The sequence below is a fragment of the Spermophilus citellus genome, assembly GCF_964194105.1.
Source record: "Spermophilus citellus genome assembly, chromosome: 14".
NCBI lineage: Eukaryota > Metazoa > Chordata > Mammalia > Rodentia > Sciuridae > Spermophilus > Spermophilus citellus.
In genome coordinates, this window is record NC_138194.1 from 45,829,393 (window position 1) to 45,853,524 (window position 24,132).

The 24,132-nt window shown below is 39.4% G+C and overlaps 1 protein-coding gene across 1 annotated transcript; it reads left to right on the forward strand.

Annotated features, from left to right (window-relative positions):
- The first annotated feature begins 1,361 nt into the window (after positions 1 to 1,361).
- LY96 (lymphocyte antigen 96) lies at positions 1,362 to 22,703 on the forward strand. The gene is made up of 6 exons (XM_081266108.1): positions 1,362 to 2,696; positions 6,333 to 6,422; positions 9,505 to 9,633; positions 19,207 to 19,259; positions 20,620 to 20,728; positions 21,354 to 22,703. Exons 1-5 carry the CDS (start codon positions 2,585 to 2,587, stop codon positions 20,716 to 20,718), a joined length of 483 nt encoding a protein of 160 aa, XP_081122234.1. The 5' UTR covers positions 1,362 to 2,584; the 3' UTR covers positions 20,719 to 20,728; positions 21,354 to 22,703.
- The last annotated feature ends 1,429 nt before the right edge of the window (positions 22,704 to 24,132 follow it).

Consider the following 24,132-nt stretch of genomic DNA (forward strand, 5'->3'; position numbering starts at 1 on the left):
GGGGGTATAGCTCAGAGGGGTATAGCTCACTCTTGGGTTTGAGCCCTAGTACCAAAAAAAAAAAAAAAAAAGGAAATATCTCTAGGGGTTATTCATGGACTCTCCCCTCTCCCCATCTTTTAAGTTTATTTTAAAATTGTGGTAAAAATAAAACATAAAATTTGTCAACTTTTACAACGTTGGAGGTAAAACTCGGGGCCTCACACATAAGTACTCTACCACTAAACTACATCCCAGCCCATAAACTTTACCTTCTTTTTTTTTTTAAATATTTATTTTAGTTGTACACAACACCTTTATTTTGTTTGTTTATTTTTATGTGGTGCTGAGGATCAAACCCAGGGCCTCGCACCTGCTAGATGAGTGCTCTATTGCTGAGCCACAACCCCAGCCCTTTTTTTTTTAGTTGTAAATGGATCTTTTATTTATTTATATGAAGATCGAACCCAGGGCCTCATTCATGCCAGGCAAGTGCTCTACCACTGAGCCACAACCCAGCCCCTAAACTTTACCTTCTTAATAAATTTTAAATGTGCAGTTCAACAGTGTTAATTATATTCACATTGTTATGCAAAAAAATTTCTAGAACTTTTTCATTTTGCAAACCTGAAACCCTATGCCCATTGGACAACTTCCCGTGTCCCATCTCCCCTTCCTCCCAGAAGGTTTTCCTTTTTTATTTTATTTTATTTTATTTATTTATTTATTTATTTATTTATTTATTTATTTATGGTACTAGGGATTGAACCCAGGTATGCTCAATGCCTGAGCTACATCCCTGGCCCTTTTATTTATTAATTTATTTTTAAATTTTGGGGCAGGCCTTGAACTTGCAATCCTCCTGCCTCAGTCTCCTGAGTAGCTGGGATTACAGATGTGCAGCATCATATCCAGCTGGGTTTTTGCATTTTTATATATGGAAAAATATCACCGTTTTATAGCAAAAGTTTTTTTACCAACATATCATTATTTTCCTCTGATGTGTGCAGATCTCTAAGCCACAACTCTGTGTAGGGTTAGGCTACTAACCCTGAACTACTCCCTATAAAGGATTTCTTCAGCAAAGCATTTAAAAGGAATAGCCGGGTCTGGGACTGTAGCTCAATGGTAGAGCACCTGCCTGGCACGTGGGAGGCACTGGATTCAATCCTCAGCACCACATATAAATAAATAAATAAATAAATAAATAAATAAATAGTGACCATCTACAACTAAAAACAAATTAATTAATAAAAATAAATAAGAAGGAATAGCTGCTTTCCCCTCCACCCTTTTTTTTTTTTTTTTTTTTTTTTTTGGATACCAGGGATTGTATCCAAGGGCATTTAATCACTGAGCCACATCCCCAGCCCTTTTTATTTATTTATTTTTTTCATTTTGAGACAGGATATCCCTAAGTAGCTGAGGTTGGCTTTGAACCTGTGATCCTCCTGCCTCCTGAGTCACTGGGATTACAGGAGTACCCAGCAGGAATAGCTGCTTTCATAAAACAGAGTGAGTTTTGAAATAAAACATGACACACAAAAAATATTGACGTTTTATTACTGGAATTCAAAATATTCTCTTGCAGGCTGGGTGGAAGTCAGGGGTAAAACAATTTATCTAGCATGCTCAGAGTCCCGGCTTGGATTCCCAATACCGTACTATAGGGAACCTAACCGAATCGAACCGAACCAATTCCTGGTAGCTCTAATTTGTTGTAGGTGAGTGCGCATGCTCAAGACTGGTGAGGACACACGTAGAGCTCAGAACTACAGCTGGTGTCCCCTGTAGGGTGTCATCTAGCGGGTTCTGTACATGTGATTGAACCTGCTATTGAGCAGAAATAGTTTGCATGAAAAATTTCAGTTCGGATCTATATGTCCATGAGCCATCAAAAATTGTTGAACGAAAAAAAAAATTGTTGAACGAAGAGGTTGTGGGGGCAGAGCGCAGTGGCGCCCGCCTGTAATCTCAGGGGTTGGTGGGGACGGGACTGAGGTAGGAAGATTTCGAGTTCGAAGCCAGCCTCAGCAAAAGCGAGGCGCCAGGCAACTCAGTGAGACCCTGTCTCTAAATAAAATACAAAATAGGGTTGGGGATGTGGCTCAGAGATGAAGTGCCTCTGAGTTCAATGCCCAGGGTGAGGGTGGAGAGGTGGGGGAGGGTGGAGGTTGTGCCATAGAACAACAATGCAGATGGAAAAAGTGCATCTGTTGAAGTTTAAAAAGAGCTCAACAGGTGGTTTCTTTGCTATTGCCTGGCAAGTGTCTTAAGTGTGTTGTTTTTAAAGCTCTGGATGCTTTAAATTTGCATCAAGTGTTCAAAAAGAGTGCATTAAAGTCATTTCCCTCTCTCCCCTTGCAGGAAGTGCTTAAATCAATCTCTCTCTCTCTCTCTCTCTCTCTCTCTCTCTCTGTCTCACACACACACACACACACACACACAGTCACACACGCACATAGAAAGAGGAAACGGTTGGATAGGAACTCAGAAATCATGTGACTGATGACTAAGTTAAATTTTTCCTATTTACTGGAAGGAAGAGTCTGATGATTTGTTACCGATTTTTTTTTCATTTTTAAAGTTTTGGAGCTATCACATTATGTTATCATTTATGCTCTTTTCTACTATGTTTTCTTCCATACTTACTGAACCTGAGGAGCAACACTGGACCTGCAGCTCCTCTGATGCAACCATTGCTTACACCTACTGTGGTAAGTAAAACAGCAACAACTCGTATTTGTGGACTCAACTCTTTGAGGGAAGTTTTCACAAGAAACTTGCTGCTGTCGGGACACATGAACTGCTGCTGCTGCTACCCAGGGGGAAAGCAACTGCTGCTCACTTCTCTGTATGCATCTTCTTGACCCCTCACAGAGCTTGAGAAATCTCTGAATTCTTGTGCTTGTCCCCCAAGTGATTCTGTTGGTCTCTGTGGTCAGCTGTCTCTACCTTGAGCCCAGTTTCGGTTTCTTCCCAGTTTCCAGGAGGACTGTTTCCTTTTTTTTTTTTTTTTTTTTGCCTCAACCCCAAGAATAACTGGTTCTTCTTCCTGAAAGGTATAACATTCCTAGCTGCTTACTGGAGGTTATTTCTGCTCGAGGCTGTGATTTTAGAGGGCTCTTGGAAATCATCTTCCTGGTCTGTTGGTTTCTAGGTGTGTGATCTTGAGCAAAATAGTTAGCCTCTCTGTGCCGTAGCTTTTATAGTTATAAAAATGAAAGTGATTTTAGAGGCTACTTTCTAAGGATTGCTTTGAGGTAAAGATTTGAAAACAGGGTCACATTAGAAACAATAATATTGACTTTTTAAAGTTAGTTATATCCGTTGCTATTAGCTGGTGTCTCATCCTTTCCCTGCCCACATTTTCTCATTGGCAAGTGGCTAGAATCTGAAGGGCATGACAGCTGTTTTGGTTTGGTACTTTCCACTGAGCTGCTCACCGTGGGTTGACTGCCCTCTTCTACTCACTAGTGATGTCAGGATGGTTGAAAGTAATGTTTCCCAAAACACAAGTTCTTTGAAATTATTTGGGGAAAAAAGGATCTGTGGCTTAATCATCTTAGTGAGACTGACAAATGTATTTTGAGTTCAGAGAAGTTCTGTAATAAAGAAGCCTATTTAAACAAAATATTTTCTAGTTTATTTTTATTTGGGGGAATATGTTTTGGCTGTTCTGAAAAAACACTAATGCTAATGTATAGTCCCTTCTGGGGGATTAGGGTAATAATTGACCCATGTAAGAGTAAGACAGAGCCATGTGTGGTGGTGCACACCCGTTATCCCAGCAACTCGGAGGCTGAAGCAGGAGGATCACAAGTTGCAGGCCAGCCTCGGCAACTTTTCAAGACCCTGTGTCAAAAAAACAAACAAACAAACAAACAAAAAAACCAGACTGGGGATGTGGCTCAGTGGTATAGCACCCCAGTTTCAATCCCTGGTATGGGGTGGAGAAAAAGAAAAAAAGCAAAGAAATAAAATGAAAAATAAAATAAACAGAAGAGTATACTCTCTCTCCCTCTCTTGACCTTTTGCCATGAGATGATATAGCAAGAAGGCCCTTACCAAATGCCAGCACCTTGATGTTGGACTTCCCAGGCTCTAGAACAGTGAGAAATGTAATTTTGTTCTTTATAAATTACCCCGTCTTTGATATTCTGTTATAGTAGTACAATACAGACTAAGACATCTGTAGATGGCTGCTTTTGCTCTATGTCCTTATCTGGCCTTTGCTGTTTGTGAACACATCCTGGTGTCTCTTTGAGTGTCCAAATTTCCTCTTATAAAGACACCAGTCCGATTGGATTGGGGCCACCCTCATGTCCTTATTTTAACTCATTCATCTCTTTAAAGTCTTTATCTCTAGTCTCTATCTCTGTCTCTTTCTGTGACATTGGGAGTTAGGACTTCAACATATGAATGCAGGGGCTGTAACATATAATCCTCCCTGTGAAGCATGTGTGTGTCTTGGCATCTGGTGGGTCCTCCACTCCATGCATGTCAGACTCTTTACCAGCCTTTCAGTTGTACAGTCTATTATTTTAACCAGAACTTCCTCACCTTCCTTCTGTTTCATTAACATTTGAAGTCTGTTAAAGATCCTCTTTGTCTTAAACTGGGTGTGTTGCTGTATACCTGTCATCCCAGCAAGTTGGGAGACTGAGGCAGGAGGATCACAAGTTTGAGGCTAGGCTCCAATTTATTGAGACCCTGTTTCAGAATAAAAAGGGCTGGGGGTGTAGCTCAATGGTAGAGAGCCCCTGAGTTCAGTGCCCAGTACTCCCCACCCCCGTTTCTATTTGCTTTCTGCAGATTGGCTGAGTCAGTTGAATTAAATTCAGTTTAAAGGATCTTCTTCTTCCTCCTCCTCCTCTTTCTCTCTCCTTCTCCTCCTTCTTTTCCCATGTACATAACCATCCTGTTTTCTTTCCTTTTTTATTATTATTTTTATTTGTTCTACTTAGTTGTACATGACAGCAGAATGTATTTCAATTCATCATACACAAATGGAGAGCAACATTTCAATTCTCTGGTTGTACAAGGTGCAGAGATAGACCATTTGTGCAATCAAACATGTATCTAGGGTAAGGATGTCCATCTCATTCCACCATCTTTCCTACCCCCATAACCCCTTCCCACCCTCCCCTTTGCGCTGTCCAAAGTTCCTTCATTATCCGCATGTTCCCCCTGCCCCCCGCCCCCCGGACCCAATCATAGATCAGCAACCATCTTCTTTTCTCTTGGTGTTTTCAAAATTTTCTCTTTAATTTGTGACAATATGATTATTATGTGTCTTGGTGTGAAATATTTTTAGTTCATTTAGTTTGGGGTCTTTTAGACTCCCTGGATTTTTCTTTCCCAGATTTGAGAAGTTTTTAGTCAATAATTCCTCAGGGGAATGGCATCTATGAGCCCAAGCAACTATTGCCTTTTCTCCCAGATAGCTAGACTGCGCCAGACCTGTCGGATCTCAAGGACTAGTGAGACAGATACTAGTTTTAGGGGATCCCCAGAGAAATTGTGGTGCTGGATGTCGGGGTCAAACTCTTTCCCTCCCTAGGCAGAAGCTGAGAACTGGGATTTTCCATCAGCTCATAATGTGCTGAGCAGAGGGGAGGATCAATAGTATCTGCCATTCTAAGCCAGGGCCTTCATTTTCTCCTAAGCAGCTAGACTGTGGCAGACTGATCTATATGAGCTCCAACAATCTAGTCCTCTGGGGAACTTCCTGGAAGAATTGGAGTGCTGGACATGCAAATCAATTTCTTCTCTCCCCTCACTGGGACTAGGGGCTAGGAAGTCTTTTCCATATTGTATAGGGCTACACTGGGGTAAGAAACTCTGAGAGTCTATCCTAAATCTCCTGGATGTTTTTGGTGAGTCTAGTTTTGTGTTCTCCTGGGTGTAGGAGAATTTTAATTAGTTTGTGATTATTTTTATAATTTATTGAATACCAGTATGTAAATATGTTGGAAGTACAACATACTAAGAGTGTTGGTCATTTACCTTTTTTCTTTATTATTATTATTATTTTAGTTGTCAATGTACCTTTATCTTATTTATTTATATGTGATGCTGAGAATCGAACCCAGTGCCTCACACATGCTAGGCAAGTGCTCCATCACTGAGCCACAACCCCAACCCTAGTTTATGACTTTTAACAGATGGAGTTTGTCTATGAATTGTTGTGTTTGTGGTGGTAAATCAAGGGGCTTTCTACTCTATCATGTTGCTGATGTCCCTGTATAATTTTAATGCAAAAGGCATCTTTTGGGGGATGATAGAATATATGTATTTATTAGAAGTGATATATAATAACTTATTGACATTATCCTTTTTTTTCTGTTTAGATGACATTAAATTTCCTATTTTAGTTAGACCTGAACCCTGTATATCATTGAAAGGCACTGAAGGATTTTTGCATATTTTCTACATTCCAAGTAAGTACATTTTTTTTTTGTTTCTGTAGATCAGCTAGTTATTTAGGATATATCAATGATAGCTGGGCTCAGTGGCTCACGCATGTAATCGCAGCAACTCAGGAGGCTGAGACAGGAGGGACTACAAGTTTGGGGCCAGCCTCAGCAACTTAGTGAGACCCTGAGAAACTTATTGAAAACTTGTCTCAAAATAAAAAGGGCAGTCCTTTTCATTTTTTATTTTGGAACAGGGTCCCAAATAAACTTAATAAACACCCTCCCCTCCTCCTAATTTTAGTCCTCTAGCATCCAAGAAATGAATGATAGACAATTATGTTTTAATTTTCCTGAATCTAATTGTTCTATTTGTATATGATAGCCTTGTCTTTGCATTTATTTTTCATTAAATCAGCCCTGGGTTCCAAATATACTTGTATTAATTATATATTGTTATATAGCAAATTATCATAATCTTAGTAGTTTAAAACAGTACACATCTATTATCTCATAATCTCATAGTAGGTCAGTAGTCTGGATATGGCTTACCTGTGCTAGCTTCAGAGTCTCCAACAAGGCTACAGTCTTGGCATTGACCAGGGCTGTGGTCTCTTCTGTGGGCTACCCAGGGAAGGAACCACTTCTAAGCTCATGTGCTTGTTGACAGTATAGTTTCTGAATATTGGCTGTTGGCTATCCCTCAGTTCCTTACCACACAGGTTTTTTCAAATTAGGTTCTGGCTTCATCAAAGCCAGCCAGAGGGACAGTCAGATAACAAAGAGGAAGTGACAGTCTAAAGTAGTGTATTTGTAGAGTGATACTTGTCATCTTTGCTGTATTTTGTTGGTTAGAAGCAAGTCACTAGGCCAGTTCGCACTCATGGGTAGAGGATTACCTAAGGACACAGGGATAAAAATGGATATAGAACTCAGAATGATAGACAATTGTGGTTTTTTTGTTTGAGTACCAGGGATTGAACCCAGGGAGCTCAAACATTGAGCCATGTCCCAGCCCTTTTTAAAAAAATTTTTAAAAATTTTGAAATATTCTTCTTGGTTGGTCTTGCTAAGTTGCTTAGAGCCTCACTATATTGCTGAGACTGGCCTTGAACTTGTGATCCTCCTGCCTCAGCCTCCTGAATTGCTGGGATTACAGACCTGCACCACCACACCTAGCAATAATTGTGTTTTAATTTCTGAGTATTTCAGTTCTCAGTGTTTAATTTCCCTGTAACTAATTGTTTCATTTGTATTTGGATATTCTTGTCTTTGCATTCACTTTTTCACTAAAAAATACTTAGGGATGGGTGGTTTAGGTCAGTGGTAGAGCACTTGCCTGTCATACATGAGTCCATGGGTTTGATCCCTAGCATCAGACACACATACACAACAGGGTCAGGAAAGATACTTAGTAAATACTTGGTATATTTCAAGTATTATGTAGACTGTAAATTTATTGATAGGGCATTCTTTTGATCTTCAAGAATGTCAGAGCAATAGGACATATGGATACGCAGATAACATAACATGATAAGTGAAATGATAGTAGTAAGGCTCTCATTCTAGAGATTTATTGTGGGAAATGCCTGTGAACAATAAAGGGAGAGGAGGCCACAGAAGTCATGAAGAGGATTCAGATTGGAGTTCAGTTCTGATACCTTTGAGAAGTGAAAGGGGCTAGGCTTGCTGTGTGTGTCTGTAGTCCCAGCTACTCAAGAGGGTGAGGCAGGAGCATCTCTTGAGCCCCCAGTTTGAAACTAGCCTGGGCAATATAGTGGGACCCTGTCTCAAAAAAAAAAAAAAAAACCAACACACACACCCCAAAGTATAAACCACAAAAATGAAAAGTGAAAGGGAAGGAAAGAGAATTAGATAGGATGATCATCACAACAAAAATGCATCCTTGAGTTCCTCTCAGCCAGGTCAGTGAGGAGCCCTGGAGCAAAGGCTGCTTACCACCAGAGACCCATGATAGACAGGACTTGCCTGGTTTGAGGGACTTTGTGGTACTTCATTGTTCCAGGAGCATCCTGTAAGAGCTTGGTCTATGGGTGAGTGCTACACTAAGCTCTAGGCTACCTGCCAACTACCCTCCTTCTGATATTTGTTGTTATTTGTATTCTTGATGATTTCTGGTCTAATTGGAGTGAGATGAAATCTCAGTATAGTTTTGATTTGCATTTCCCTGAGAACTAGAGATATTGAACATCTTATACTTGTTGACCATTTGTACTTCTTTAGAAAAGTGTCCATCAATTGCCCATTTATTGAATTATTTGGGTTTTTTTTTTTGGTGTCATGTTGAGTTCTTTTTTTAAAAAAAAATATGTTTTTTAGTTGTAGATGGACACAATATCTTTATTTTATTTATTTATTTTTATGTGATTCTGAGGATCGAACCCAGTGCCTCATGCACGTGAGGCAAGCACTCTACCACTGAGCTACAACCACAGCCCTCTAGTTCTTTATATATTCTACAATGATTCATGACCTTATTAGAAAAACATTTTCAGTGAGGTAGTAGTTACAATAATTGTTTTCCTTAGATAAAAGATTGTACATCTTTTCCATTTGGACTGGTTGAATACTTTGTAAGAGTTCAAGCAAGTGTATCATTTACTGGAATTTTCCACATTAACTGGTAATAGAGAGAACATGAAGAAATTTTAAAGGCCATATATTTAATTTTTAATTAAAAAATTCAAATTTATTCTGCAAGAAATATTTCATCAAAAATACTAAAAAGTTGGCATGAGTTAATTGTCTTCACTTCCTTTCCTTTGAATTTTCTAGCAGAAGAGACTAGAATTGAAAATTTTTTGTCTTTGATAGTTTCTAATATCAAGTTATGAAGGTTTCTCTACTTTTAGACAAGACATACATAGCCCTTACCATGGAACATTCTACTTGACCACAAAGTTGCCCTCTTGGAACTTCTGTTTGCAGAACCTGAGGGCAATAATAACACCCACCTCATGGATAGTTGTGATGATGAAATGAAATAATGTAGGAAAAGCCCAGGGCACATGCTAAGTATGCAAAAAAATGCTGTTCTGTATAGGAGAATTTCTTATTTAAGGGGCTAATGGAATTTTTTCTTTTTAAGGGAGAGATTTAAAACAATTATATTTCAATCTCTATATATCTGTCAACTCCATGAATTTGCCAAAGCGCAAAGAAGTTATTTGCCGAGGAGCCAATGATGAATATTCTTTTTGCAGAGCTCTGAAGGGAGGTAAGCATTCAGCTCATCTTGCTTACGGAATGGAACATAATTCTTTATAAGAATTTTATTGGAGTTCAAATGTTCAAAATAATTTCTGATTATCTTCTGTAGTGTCTGTTGTGATATATATATTTTTTCATCACAGATGTTAGTAATTTGAGTTTTCTCTCTCCTTCTCTTTGTTAGCATGGCTGGGGTTTATTAATTTTACTTATTTTTTCAAATAACCAACTTTTTGTTCTGTCAGTTTTTTCAATTGTTTCTTTTGTTTCAATTTCATTGAATTTCAGCTCTAATTTTAATTATTTCCTGTCTTCTACTGCTTTTGGTGTTGATTTGTTCTTCTTTTTGTAGGCTTTGAGATGCAATGTTAAGTCATTTATTTGTTGACTTTTTCTTCTTTTAAGAAATGAACTCTATGCAATGAACTTTCCTTTTAGTACTGCCTTCATAGTGTTCCAGAGATTTTGATATATTGCATAGTGTTCTCATTTACCTCTAAGAATTTTTTAATCTCTTCTTTTATGTCTTTTGCAATCTATTGTTCATTCGATCACATATTATTTAATCTCCAGGTGTTGGAGTAGTTTTTATTTTTTATTTTATCATTGATTTCTAATTTCATTCCATTATGACTTGATAGAATGCAGGGTGGCATCTCTACTTTTTTGTATTTGCTAAGAGTTGCTTTGTGGCATAGTATATGGTCTATTTTAGAGAAGGATCCATGTGTTGCTGAGAAGAAAGTATATTTGCTTGTTGAAGGATGAAATATTCTATATATGTCAGTTAAGCCTAAGTTATTGATTATATTATTGAGTTCTATAGTTTCTTTGTTCAACTTTTATTTGGAAGAACTCTCCAGTGCTGAAAGAGGTGTGGTAAAGTCACCCAGAATTATTGTGCTGTGGTCTATTTGACTGTTAAACTTGAGAAGAGTTTGATGAATTTAGATGCTCCATTGTTTGGGACATATATATTTATAATTGTTATGCCTTTTTGATGAATGGTTCCCTTGAGCAGTATTAAATGTCCTTTATCTCTTTTGATTAACTTTAGTTTGAAGTCTACTTTATTTGATATGAGAATGGAGATCCCTGCTTGTTTCTGCAGTCCATGTGAGTGGTATGTTTTTTTCCCAACCTTTCACCTTCAGTCTGAGGATGTCTTTTCCTCTGAGATAAACCTCTCGGAGGCAGCATATTGATTGATTTTTTTCAATCCAATCTGAAAGTCTATGTCTTTTGATTGGTGAGTTTAGGCTATTAACATTCAGGGTTATTATTGAGTCATGATTTGTATTCCCAGACTTGACTTGGTTTCTCCTTTGATTAGTTTTTCCTTTAGTGTAATACCTCCCTCTGCTGATTTTCATTGTTGTTTTTCATTTCCTCCTCATGGAATATTTTGCTGAGGATGTTCTGTAGTGCAGGCTTTCTAGCTGTAAATTCTTTTAACTTTTGTTTATCATGGAAGGTTTTTATTTCATCATCAAATGTAAAGCTTAATTATGCTGGATATAAGATTATTGGTTGACATCCATTTTCTTTCAGAGTTTAGTATATATTGTTCCAGGATCTTCTCTTTCAGGGTCTGGGTTGAAAAATCTGCAGATATCCCAATTGGTTTCCCCCTATATGTAATCTGATTCCTTTCTCTCATGACTTTTAAGATTCTCTCCTTATTCTCTGTGTTAGGCATTTTCATTTTAATGTGCCTTGGTGTGGGTCTGTTGTGATTTTGTACATTTGGTATCCTGTAAGCCTCTTATATTTGGTTTTCCAATTCATTTTTTGTGCTTGGAAAATTTTCTGATAGTATTTCATTGAGTAAATTGTTCATTCCTTTGGTTTGGAACTCTATGCCTTCCTCTATCCCAATAACTCTTAAATTTGGTCTTTTTATGTTATCCCATATTTCTTAAATGTTCTGCTCATGGATTCTTACCATCTTCACTGTGTGATCTACATTCTTTTCAAGATTATATATTTTGTCTTCATTGTCTGTCTGAGGTCCTGTCTTCCAAGTGGTCTAATCTGTTGGTGATGCTTTCTGTTGAGCTTTTAATTGGTTTATTGTTTCTTTCATTTCAAGGATTTCTGTTTGTATGTTTTTTTCTGAACCTCTATCTCCCTATTGAAGTAATCTTTTGCTTCCTGTATTTGTTCATGTATCTTGTTATTGAAATTATCTTTTGCTGCCTATATTTGTTCTCTTATATCATCCTTTAATTCACAGAACATTTTAATTATGTACATCCTGAACTCCTTCTCTGTCACTTCTTCTGTTGTGCTGGATATGATTCTGATAATATAGTATCTTCATTTATTTGGGGCACTTTTTTCCCTTGTGTTTTCATGTTGTTCATGAATCTTCGCTTCTAGCACTGCGGCTCGGCATTACCATTTTTACCCTATAGGCCTATAATGCCGCTGCAGGGTTCCAATACTTCTCCTTTAAGGGGAAGAACAATGTTTACAGATCCCAATATGAACAATATACAACCTTAAACCATAGAGTTGCTATTAAGCTGTTTATAGTTTTGTCACAATATATAGAAATGGTGAGTTCAATTATTATCTACAATATAAATAGTAGGTTTGCAAAAGGGTGGACAAAAACAGGGGATGAGGTGTAGGATGAGATGTTGAGGGGGTAGGAGGTGAGAATATAGTTATTAGTTCTTAGGAAGTGTGAAAGAGGAATCTAAACAAGATGGTTAGTAGCAGGAGAAGAGAGAGAATGTGATTTTGGGGAGACAAGTAAGTGGGATGACAATAGAGCACATAAAACAAACATACATAAACATTAAGAAAAATAAAAAATAAAAAATATACAACACAACTGTAATATACTATGCAGACATCCCGTCCTCAGTATCCTAATTCATGCAAAGTAGTTGGTTTCACAAATGTTGGGGATATGAGGGTGGGAGAATAGAGAGGGAGAAAAGAGGGAAAAAAAATCTTGAAGAAACAAGGATTGTTTTGGTTGGAGATCAGTATCTTTCCTGCTTCCTTTCTCATCCAATAGGTGGGGTTGTCTGTTGTTTGCTGATATCTCCACCCTCAGGATGGTGAAGGTTACCCAGGAGGGAGGGTTGGTCTTGGGTGCAGGGCACCTGGAAGTGGGGTGTGGCATCAGCCAGTCCCCAGTGGGAGACTGCACCCCAAGGATATCCTCTGGGGTCCCCTTGTGTGATGTGGGTGCCTGCTCTTATCTCCTTATATTACCTGTAGCCCTCACAGTTTCTGGTTTCTAATTTATTCTCTAAACTGTATCTCACTCACCCTCTCCCTCTTTACTTCCTAATTGGGGACCTTTCTCTACAGAGGTCTTGTGGGTTGCACTCTGGGGGCTGCACATCTCTCTTGGAAAGCTGTTTTGTATTGGGCAGTCACTGTGCTGGTTTAGCAGCTGCCAGGGGGAGGGGGGAATCGAGGACTATTGGTACCTGCCCAGCTGGTGTTCCAAGCTGGAGTTGCCCCAACTAAAGATGGCAATGAAGGTGTCCCAAGATGGAGGCAGCTGCTTTCTGCGATGGAGTGTCTGGTCAGGTGGGGGAGGCTGGCCGGTGGCTTTGGGTGATGTGTTCAGAGATGCAGCTTGTGGCATGCTGCACTGTGGCTGTCGGCTGTCTCCAGACCCAGTGTGAGGCTCTGTGGATGCCAGCGGGACTGTCCTGGGCCTGCCTGGGTTCTGTGGGTGTCCTAAGTATCTTTTTATTATGAAAGACACATTAAAAAAAAAAAAACTATTGCCAGTCCATCTACCACACAGTAACCAATCCAGACATGGTTCAGTCAGCCCAAGGGTTCCAGGTTCCAGAGTGACCCCTTGAAAACCCCAACCACTGGACGCCCCACCCCAAGTCTCAGAGGTGACGTTTCTGCCTGTACTCTGTCATTGCATTGACACGCAGTGTTTTCTGCAAATCAAGAACCTCTGCAGGGTAATCCCGTTTTTAAGAATGAAATGTGCAGCAAAGCCTGTTCTTTACTATTTGACAACAGTCCAGGAGATATAGCACTGTTAGTGTCCTCCTCAGAGCCCTAATGTCACCGGAGAGTCAGTGCCCATCCCATCCTGTCTCTGCTCACCAACTGTTCTCAGGAACCTTACCCGTGCTCCGGCACAGGATATTCCAGGTCAACAGGGTAGGCACATATTTGGGTGTTTTCTTTTTTTCTGATAAAATCCATCCTGTGTTGTCCACCTGCCCCCCAGTCCTCACTTCCTCGGTTTCTACTGCTTATGTCTGCCTGAGGATAGATACCAGGAGGTGGCGGCAGTAACTGTGGCCTTATTAGCTGCTCACTTCCATGCTTTTGCCCAAGTTTCTGGTGCCCCTGTTTCAAAGATGTTGGCCCACTGGCCCCGGCCCTGACTTGACTTGTCACCCTCCCCCACAAGTTGACACATATTTCAGAAGCTGCTCTTCTGGCCAGCTGGGTTGTGATCCTTTGGGCCTATGCCTGCTCTTGGCAGAGCATGGTGGTGGCTCTTTCTCTGCAAGGAGTTGATGACAACCTCTACTCCATAGGTATGTGGGACTCTCGGGTTCTCTTGGAGGCAACAAGGTCTTCAATTGCCAGATACAAATATATACCCCAAAGCCATTCCCTCAGAGCCCCATCTCCTCTAGCCACACCCCACCTGCCTTCAGTTACCACTCAATTAATCCCTATAAGGGGATTAATTCACTGATTGGGTTAAGGCTCTCGTAACCCAATTATTTCTTTTCTAAACCTTCTTGCATTGTCTCACATGTGAGCTTTTGGGGGGCACCTCATATCTAAACCATGACATTTTGCCCCTGGACCCCAAAAGCTCACACTCATCTGACAATGCAAAATACATTTAATCCATTCCCAAGAGTCTCCAAAGTCTTTTAATGGTTCTGAGATTGCTCAAAGTTCAAGTCCAAAGTCTTCTCTGAGGTTCAAGGCAATCTTGCATTGCAAGCTCCTATAAAACTAAAAGCAATTTACAAGAATCCTATATATAAAGGTACAGAATAAACATTTCCATTCACAAAAAATAGGTGCATAGAAAGAATGGATGGGACCAAAGCAAGACCAAAATCCAGCTATAAGTAGTTCTGGGTTCAGCATCTGGAGCACATGGCATGATGTCCTCTCCAAAGGGCTTATGTAGCTCTACTCCTGTGGTCTTGTTGGTTGCATCTCAAGGGGCCTTTCTGTTGGCTTGTCTCTGCTCAATTCCTGCAGCTTTCCTAGGTCGATGTCCCACATTACTGGCATTTCTTAATCTTGGGGGTCTCTACTGCAGCTTTGACTTTCTCCTCAAATCTCTATACTTTGTCTTCTCAGGGAGTGCTCACAGGGAATACCATCCTGCTGCACTTTGCCTGGATTCCAAGGCCTTCCTTTGAAATCTTGGTGGAAACCTCCATGACCCGCTAACCATAGCATCCTGCATTCCTGCAGAACCAGCACCATGTGGTTGATGCCAAGGTCTGCCACCATTTGAGCAGTAGCCCAGCCTCCAGGGACCCTACCTGCAGCAGTCTCTGAGTGTGTGGGTGGCTGAGCACATTCAAAACACTCCCTAGGCCCCCTTGTGCAAGAAGGATCCCATACTTGTCTCTTCTCAAGAGAATTTTCACTTTTACTCCCTTGAGCCTGAGATGGGTGTGGTCTTTCCTGCACCTAAGATGCCCTCAAGCCTTCTTTCTTATTGTCTCTGGCAAAGTCTTCAGGATTTCTTTAGTGGCAATAATGTCTTTAACAACTACAAAGTCCTTAGGTTCAGTTTTACTACTGCCTTTCAAGTCCAAGTTTTCAAATCTTTCTGCTCTGCTTTCTGCTTCCAAGTATCACAATAAACTTGGCTTAAAGTTGCCAGAAATAACCATACCACTTCCTGAGTGCTAAGCTGCCTAGACATTTCTTCTTCCAGATTAAGAAGTCCATTGCTTTTACAATCAGCCTCACAGAAAGTCTCAGGACATGGGCAAATGCAGACAGCTTCTCATAACATGAATGGCCTCTGCTTCCAAATTCCAATAGAGACCTCCTTTTCTGAACAATCTTGAGCCCCATTTTCACTGTCCATGGTCCTATTGGCATTCTAGTCTTAGCTTCCACCAGAATCGGCCATTAAGCTCCTCTTAAAACAATCTACATTAAACAACCTAAACCAGCTCATGCTGCTAAGCATCTCAAAATCCCTCCCACAATTCCAAAATGCTCCAAAAGCTTCTGAACCACATGGTCTGGTTAATCACAGCAATGGCCCCATTCCTGGTAAAAATTTTGGTTTTAGTCAGCTATTTCACCACTATGACTAAAAGACCCAACCAATTATAGAGGAGGAACAGTTTATTTGAGAGCTCATGGTTTTAGAGGTCTTAGACTGGCTCTATTTCTCAGGACTTGAGGTGAGGCAGAACTCATGGCAGAAGAGTGTGGCAGAGGGAAGCAGCTCACATGATGATCAGGAAGCAGAGAGAGACTGTGATATTTAACTCTTGTGCAGACCTATACTCTTTCACTGAATCAGATTGTGCCCCAATTCAATGCCTTTCTCTTCTGATATTATGCAAAACACAATAAATCCAGCTTATTCTATTTTCCCTTCTTGCTTTCCTTAGCAAACCTTGTCTATATGGCAAAGTTTCAGTGGATATACCTGGCAGTATAATTTCTACCCTTTATTCTGTTCCTTGAACCAAAATACTATTTTCAAAACTTTGAAGGTTTTGGAAGTGAAGAACAATAAGGAACATATACTTTTTTTCTTGAGATTTCTAAAGGTACTTTTCAAATTCATTTCAATCTTGTGCAGTTCAACCAATATTTATCCAATGACTTCTGTGTCCGGGGCACCACTTGCTATGAGAACAGACATGGGTCTCTCTTAGGAAGGTCGACAGCTTGATTAGGCAGAAAACTAGGCAAGAGTCTATAAAAAATTTAAATGAACTTAATAGAAGCCAAATCCATAGTAATAACTCAAATAAGGATAGATAAGTGTAACTACAAGGAGCAGATGGAGCCTGATAGGCACTGAGAAGACTCCAGGGGTGGTCCTTTCAGCAAGCCTACACAGAGTGGTCATGTCAGGTCAAAATCCTGACCCTGAGCACTGTTCTTTGGATATGAGGTCTTAAAGTTCACTTCTGAAATCATTTCTAGAAATAGCTCTAGTGTTATTTTCTTCTTGGAAGCTGAGAAATGAAATCTATGCAATAATGACTCATTTCAGAAGACACATCTATGATTTCTCTGTCTTTTCACATGTGAATAAGTATTTATGGTACACCATCTACAAGGCACAATGGAGAAAGCGAAGATGAATCAGTCAGTCGTGTCCTCCTCATAGAGCAGGGTGGAGGAAAAGAGAGGCACAAACTTATGTATGTGACAATCACACAGACGTACATATCTGATCAATACTCAAGCTAATAAAGCAATTACATTTGGCATATCATGAGAATTCAGAAGAGGATTCTCAATGATATAGTTTTGAGTTGGACTATGAAGGGTGGGCAGAGATTTGATATGCAAAAATAGAGAAAGGGGAGCATGTACTTTTCAGGAATTAGAGATCATGGGATGTCTAGATAGATTAATGTTCTGGTGTAATAACCCCCCGACCCCATTTGGGTTTTTGTTTTTTATGGTCCTGGAGCTTGAACCCTGGGTCTACTGTATGATAGACAGGTGCTTCACTACTGAGCTACATCACTAGCCCCCTACTTTCAATTACTGTATAGTAGATTTCATTTTCTACAGTTCATATATACAAATTCATACAGCATGTGTTCTTCTTTGTCTGACTTTTTTCCCTGAGTATAATAACTCTGAGATTCATTGATGCTGTTGTATATGCTTCCTTCTATTGCATTGTATGGATGTACCTAAATTCATTTATCCACTTACCTATTGATGAGTGGATAAATGCATTGTTAATTATGATTTTGGCTATGACAAATAAAGTTACTATGTGCGAAAAAAGACAACCAAACCCAGACAGCCTGGCACCAGAACCATGTTTCTTTCCAAAAATGCTTTGCCACCGTTATCCTTACTGTTTCTTTTTCATTGCATATTGTACTTGGAAGAGTTTCTTTATTTGTCTATATCCCCAATAGTCGTTAGCTCTTTGAGGGAAAGGATGTTGTAATAGTAGCCATTATCTCCCTAGTTCCTGGCATATAGTAGACTTTCAATAAATATTTATTGACTATTAGATTTTTAAATTGAATTGTCCTTGAATTAAAGATATAAGATTAAGAAGATACAATCTCTTCACTGAGCTTAAGAAGCATCTCAGTGTGTTACCCCCAGAAGAAGAAATATTTATGAGAACAGATGTATGCATGCAGGCATAATCTATTTATCTGCCTTTAAGTATTATCTGTAGCCAATTCTGAGAACAGTAACTATTTTAATTGTACATTTGACTGTTACTTAAAGAAGATTTTTTGGCTGGGTGCAGTGGTACACATCTGTAATCTCAGTGACTTGGGCGGCTGAGACAGGAGGATCCCAAGTTAGCAACACAGGGAGACTCTGTCTTAAATAAAAAATGAAAAGAGCTGGGAATGTAGGTCAGTGATAAAGTGCCCCTGGATTCAGTCCCCTGCACCACCAAATCAAAACTGAAAACTATATCTTTTGTTTAACATCAAAAATATTTCTTTCTTTCCATTCGTACTCCCTGCCTCTACCCACTTCAACAGTTTCCTCTGTCTGACTAGATGGCAGAGTGTGGTTTTTCCTCCAGTTCTGGCTGTACTTCATGGCTTGTTCATGACCAGGATTATGGCTATGATTTAATCAGAAACTAAATTCTTAGCCTTCTATTTTAAAAATTGTATTTTATTTTTAAATTTGTACATCTTTATGGGTATGTTATGGTAAGTCAATACATGTAAACAATGTTTATTACTCAAATCAGGGTAATAAGCATTTCTGTCTCTTCAACCATGAATCATTTTTGTGCATTGGGAATTATGTACTTACCAGTCATTTTGAAATATATCATAGGTTGTTTGCCCAACAGTTACCTTACTGTGCTAGAGAAGAACCAGGAGTGATTCCTTCACTCTGTGTTTTTGGTGCCTCTTACTGAATTTCTTTCTGTTTACCCTCTCCCAAACCCCTCCTTGTGTCTATTGACCTTAGTCAGGCTTCTCAGTGCTGTGATAAGAGGAGCTTCAGTTGTCTGGCTGCCTTTGGAATATCTCTCCCACCCTTAGGAAAAGTTTTCTCTATTACATCCAGGTAAAGGTGCAACAATATTTTTGAAAAATACAATTAAATATGTACATATATAACCTGAGGTAATGCATATTTTCATTCATTCATTCATTCATTTTTGAGACCAGTTCATCTTAAATTTTGCATCCCCTGAGAGAGAGGCTCTGTGGGGCTGAAGAAGCCACAGGAGAGTACTAGTCAGGGTGTAAGATCTATTATTTCTCTAGTTTACTTGAGACTGCCTCTGCCAGTAACCAGTGTTGTCTATAAAGGGATGTTCCATACAATTAAAAAAAGAAAGAAAGAAAAGAAAGATCACCTAATAATGATGTATTTTGCATTATGTTTGCAGAGACTGTGAACACGACGATACCATTTTCCTTCAGGGGAATACTATTTCTTAAGGTATTCTTCAAAATTTATTTTGTATGTTCTTAACCTTTTTCAGTAACAGATGTGTTAAGATTTTGAAAGAAGTAATTTACAACCTCTAAAAATAGTGATCCAAGATTAAATTGTTTAAAAATTTTAGTTGTAGGTATTTCTTCCTTCTGTAGAATATGGAAAAATTGCACATATGATTTGCTCTTTTTTGTCATTTTTTCCTCTAACATACAAGGCTAGAAGTAATGAGAATGCTCATTTTATTAATCTGTTGAATGGTCTTCATATGAAAGCATGTTCAATAACTGTATATAAGTCAGAAATAGTGTATAACTACTCATGCAATATACTAATTATATAAATTGTTTAGGAGAATAGAAATCACATAACTTATAGGCTTATTTTTGTTTAAAAATTTTCTTTGGAACTTAGTTTGAATGTCCAGACATTTCTAAAAATAACTACTGCCTCAATGAATACCAATGTAATTTTAAATATTTGTATCATATAACTGGCAATGAAATTTTATATATTTCACTTCTGGAAACTATTTAAAAATACACTTTATTAAAGCATATTCTTTAGATGTTTTGTTACAAAAAGCATAATACCTGAGAAACTTATAGGCTATTTTCTAAGAATTGTAGAAGTCCTCAGTTTTTTCTTTTTTTCTTTTTTCTTTTTTGTACTAGGGATCAAACCCAGAGGTATTTTACCATTGAGCTACATCCAGGCTCATTTATTTTTTTTTTAAATTTTGATATAGGGTATCCGTAAGTTGTCAAGGCTAACCTTGAATTTGCAATCCTCCTGCCTCAGCCTCCTGAGTTGCTAGGATTATAGGCATGTGCCACCACCCCCACTCCTCATCTTTTAATTGGGAAATAAATGGAATCTATAATCATTGAATTCAAAGGCATGTAATATTCCATGTCATTTGAAAACTGAAAAAATGATAACTGGGTTGGGAGTGTAGCTCAGTGGTAGAAAACTTGCCTAGCATGCATGAGGCTTGGGTTCAGCTCCTACCACCAGAAGAATATATAAACAATTTAATTATGTGGCATTAAGGAAGTTCTTTTTAAAGCCAGGTGCTGTGGCACATGCCTGTAATTCCAGCTACTCAAGAGGCTGAGGTAGGAGAATCACAAGTTTGAGGCCAGTCTTAGTCCAGGTTCAATTGCAGTACTGACAATAAAAATTCTTTAAAAAGAGCAGCATTTGGGGCTGGGGTTGTGGCTCAGCGGTACAGCGCTCGCCTAGCACATGGGAGATGCTGGGTTCGATCCTCAGCAAATAATGTGTCCAACTGCAACTAAAAAGATATTTAAAAATAGCAACATTTAACATTTTAACTTGTATTTTTTCCCCTTTGTTTTAGGGCCGATACAGATGTGTTGCAGAAGCCATTGCTGGGCATACTGAAGAAAAACTCTTTTGTTTGAATTTTACCATCACACACCACCCTCGTCTCAATTAGAATAAATTGAGTATATTTTTATTTTTCAAAAGTGGTGTTCTTATTTTAAGAGGACCTGGAATCTGTTAATCGGGTGTGGGAAGAGGAGGATACAGGAGTGACTGTCTTGAAGGAAGACTTTTTATCCTTATGGAGCTCTAGAAACAGTTGAGAGCTGTTGGCATGATGCCCTGCCCAGAGCTCCCAGGTGTATGCAGGGACGCACTGGGGCTGTCTGGAGGTTGACAGAGAGGAGGAACGTGGGCAAGAGCTTTTATTTTGTTTTCTATGAAAAGGAACAGGCGAGGCAGGGTTGGTAGGTTTAGGATTGGCTGGTTTGAATCATTTCAGCAGGCTCTGGGGCATAGGGGCTGCTCCTGGCTGTCTTGGACCTGGTCTCTGGACAGGTGGTCCAGAGTGCCAGAGCCTCACAGAGGAGGTGGTTGCCAGTGCACGTGCTCTGGATCAGCTGGTTTCCATGGGAAAGGTGTTCTCACAGGTGGTTTATTACAGTCTCTAAGGATTAGCTAGCCCTGGGAGGAACAGTTCCTTCAGGGATAGCAAGACCCCTGATATCAAAGCATCAGAAATACAGAAAATAAAAAGGCATGGTTAATATTACTTGTCACTGAATTTTTTCCTCCCCCGACAGGCAGTGAAACCTCTTGAATCCATTGACTCCATCTCCCCATTTGTCTGCTGCTACTCTGGGGCAGATCTCCAGCCATGCTGCCCCGGATGACGCCACGGTCTCTTTGGTGACCTTCCTGCACCTGCATCTGTTGGAAGTGTTGGAGGGCTTTCCAGTCTTTCTGCTTTTTCCCTTTCAATCCCTTCTTCCGCTACCCTCCCTCACTCTCTGCTCTAGAATGTGCCATTCTTCTTCCCTCTTCAGGACCTTTGCCTGCACAGTTCCCTCTGCCTCAGCTCCACTCCACTCTACCCGGCCCCCATTTCTATAATTGATGTTAATGTTTCTCAGCTCAGATGCTACTTCCTTTTCACCTCTTAAGGGAAGGAGTGTGGGATTTAGGGATCATTGAACACTGCTTTCCCCCAAAAATATCCTCCACACATCGTGTCCTTTAAGATGATTCATCCTTTTGCAGTCCCACCAGCAATGTACAAGTGTACCCTTTTCCCCATATCCTCGCCAGCACTTGTTGTTGTTTGACTTCATAATGGCTGCCAATCTTACTGGGGTGAGGTGGTATCTTAGGGTGGTTTTGATTTGCATTTCTCTGACTGCTAGAGATGGTGAGCATTTTTTCATGTACTTGTTGATTGATTGTATGTCCTCCTCTGAGAAGTGTCTGTTCAGGTCCTTGGCCCATTTGTTGATTGGGTTATTTGTTATCTTATTGTCTAATTTTTTGAGTTCTTTGTATACTCTGGATATTAGGGCTCTATCTGAGGTGTGAGGAGTAAAAATTTGTTCCCATGATGTAGGCTCCCTATTTACCTCTCTTATTGTTTCTCTTGCTGAGAAAAAACTTTTCAGTTTTTAGAGGATAGGAAAGGTAGCAGAATACAACAGTTACTAATAGGGTATTATGTAAAAATGTGGATGTGTAACCGATGTGATTCTGCAATCTGTATTTGGGGTAAAAATGGGAGTTCATAACCCACTTGAATCTAATGTATGAAATATGATATGTCAAGAGCTTTGTAATGTTTTGAACAACCAATAAAAAAAAGAATTAGTCATCATACTATAGTTATACATGAATACCCATGTTTACAGCAGCACAATTCACAATAGCCAAATTATGGAACCAGGCTAGGTGTCCATCAGTGAATGAATGGATAAAGAAAATGTTATACATATACACAATAGAGTTTTATTCAGTCATAAAGAAAATTGAAATTATGTCATTCGTGGGAAAATGGATGGAATTTGAAATCATTATGTTAAGTGAAATAAGCCAAACTTGGAATTTCAAGGTTTATATGTTTTCTCTCATAAGTGGAAGCTAGAGAGGAAAAAGGAAAAGAAGGGTGGGCAGGCAGTGTCTCAGGAAAAGCAAAAGGAAATCAGGAGAATAAGGAAAAGGGATTAGGGAATGGGAGGGGAAGGGAAGGGGAAGTGCTAGAGATATGATATTGGCCAAATTATATTGTTATATTGTATGTATACACTCACTAATATGTAACAACAAATCCTTGCAATATATGCAACTATAATGAGCCAATAAAAACATTTGGGGGAAAAAAGAAAGTGCCAGAGAAGAAATAAATAAAAGTAAAATTATCATTAAAAAAAAAAAGATGATTCATCCTTGCATCAAAATTTCCTTTGATTTTTTTTTTTTGTGTGTGTGTGATACTGGGAATTGAACCCAGGGGTGTTCTGTCACTGAGTTATGTCCCCAGCCCTTTTGTATTTTTAATTTTGAGATAAAGTCTTTTTGAGGTTGGCTTTGGACTTATCCTCCTACCCTAGCCTCCCAAGATGCTGGGATTACAGGCATGTGCCATTACACCAGCCCTGTTACCTTTTTTTGTTTTTAAAATTTTTTAGTTGTAGATAAACATAATACCTTTATTTATTTTTATTTGATGCTTAGGTTCAAACCCAGTGCCTCACATGTGCTAGGCAAGCGCTCTACCACTGAGCCCAAGCCCCAGCCCCCTGTTACCTTTTTATACACATGATGTGGTGAGGGGGTTCAGGAATTATAGAATGAGTTATTAGACATTTCCTGTTCCCTATTTTGTTCTGGTGTGCATCACATTCTTACTCTAGGGTGGATTTTGGTTTTCTAGGACAGCCAGTGTGGGGTATTTCCAAGAGACCATCATTGTTCAGGTTAGACACATTACTAAAGCTGACTGATCAGAAGGAAAGGCCTAAAATTCCCAGGCTGTCTCACTGGATGTAAACCAGCAGGGAAGCTGTAATGTTTCTGTTGACACTTGTTTGATGACCACAAAGGGGGTTAGCCTTGGCATGAAGCAGATGCTCTGGACAGAGGAATGGTGAGTGCAGAAGAACAAGAACCTGAATTGCAGATACTGTCAAGTTGTTGAATTAACCTAGCCTGGATCCTGCCCTGCACTCTGGACTTTCCTGCTGTTGGTTTAATGAGTTGGGGTCAGAGCTTTATTTATTTATTTATTTTTGCAATACAGTTGTTTCATAGCTACATTGCTGCCCTATCCCAAAAGTCAGTCTAATTTCAGATTGTAGCCCCTTCCCCATTCTTGTGTTCCTCATTGCTTTGAACTCTCCTTGCCCCCCACCCTTCTTTTTTTGCAGTATTAGGATTTAATCCAGTTCCTGCTGAGCACTGTACCATTGAGCTTACCCCCAGCCCTAAATTTAACTCTTTTATTATTGATGCTTACAGGTCAATTTATCTATTAGGCACAGTAGGTTCAGTGCCTCATTTTCTCAAAAATGCTTTAATTTTAATTTCTCTTAATAATCACAAC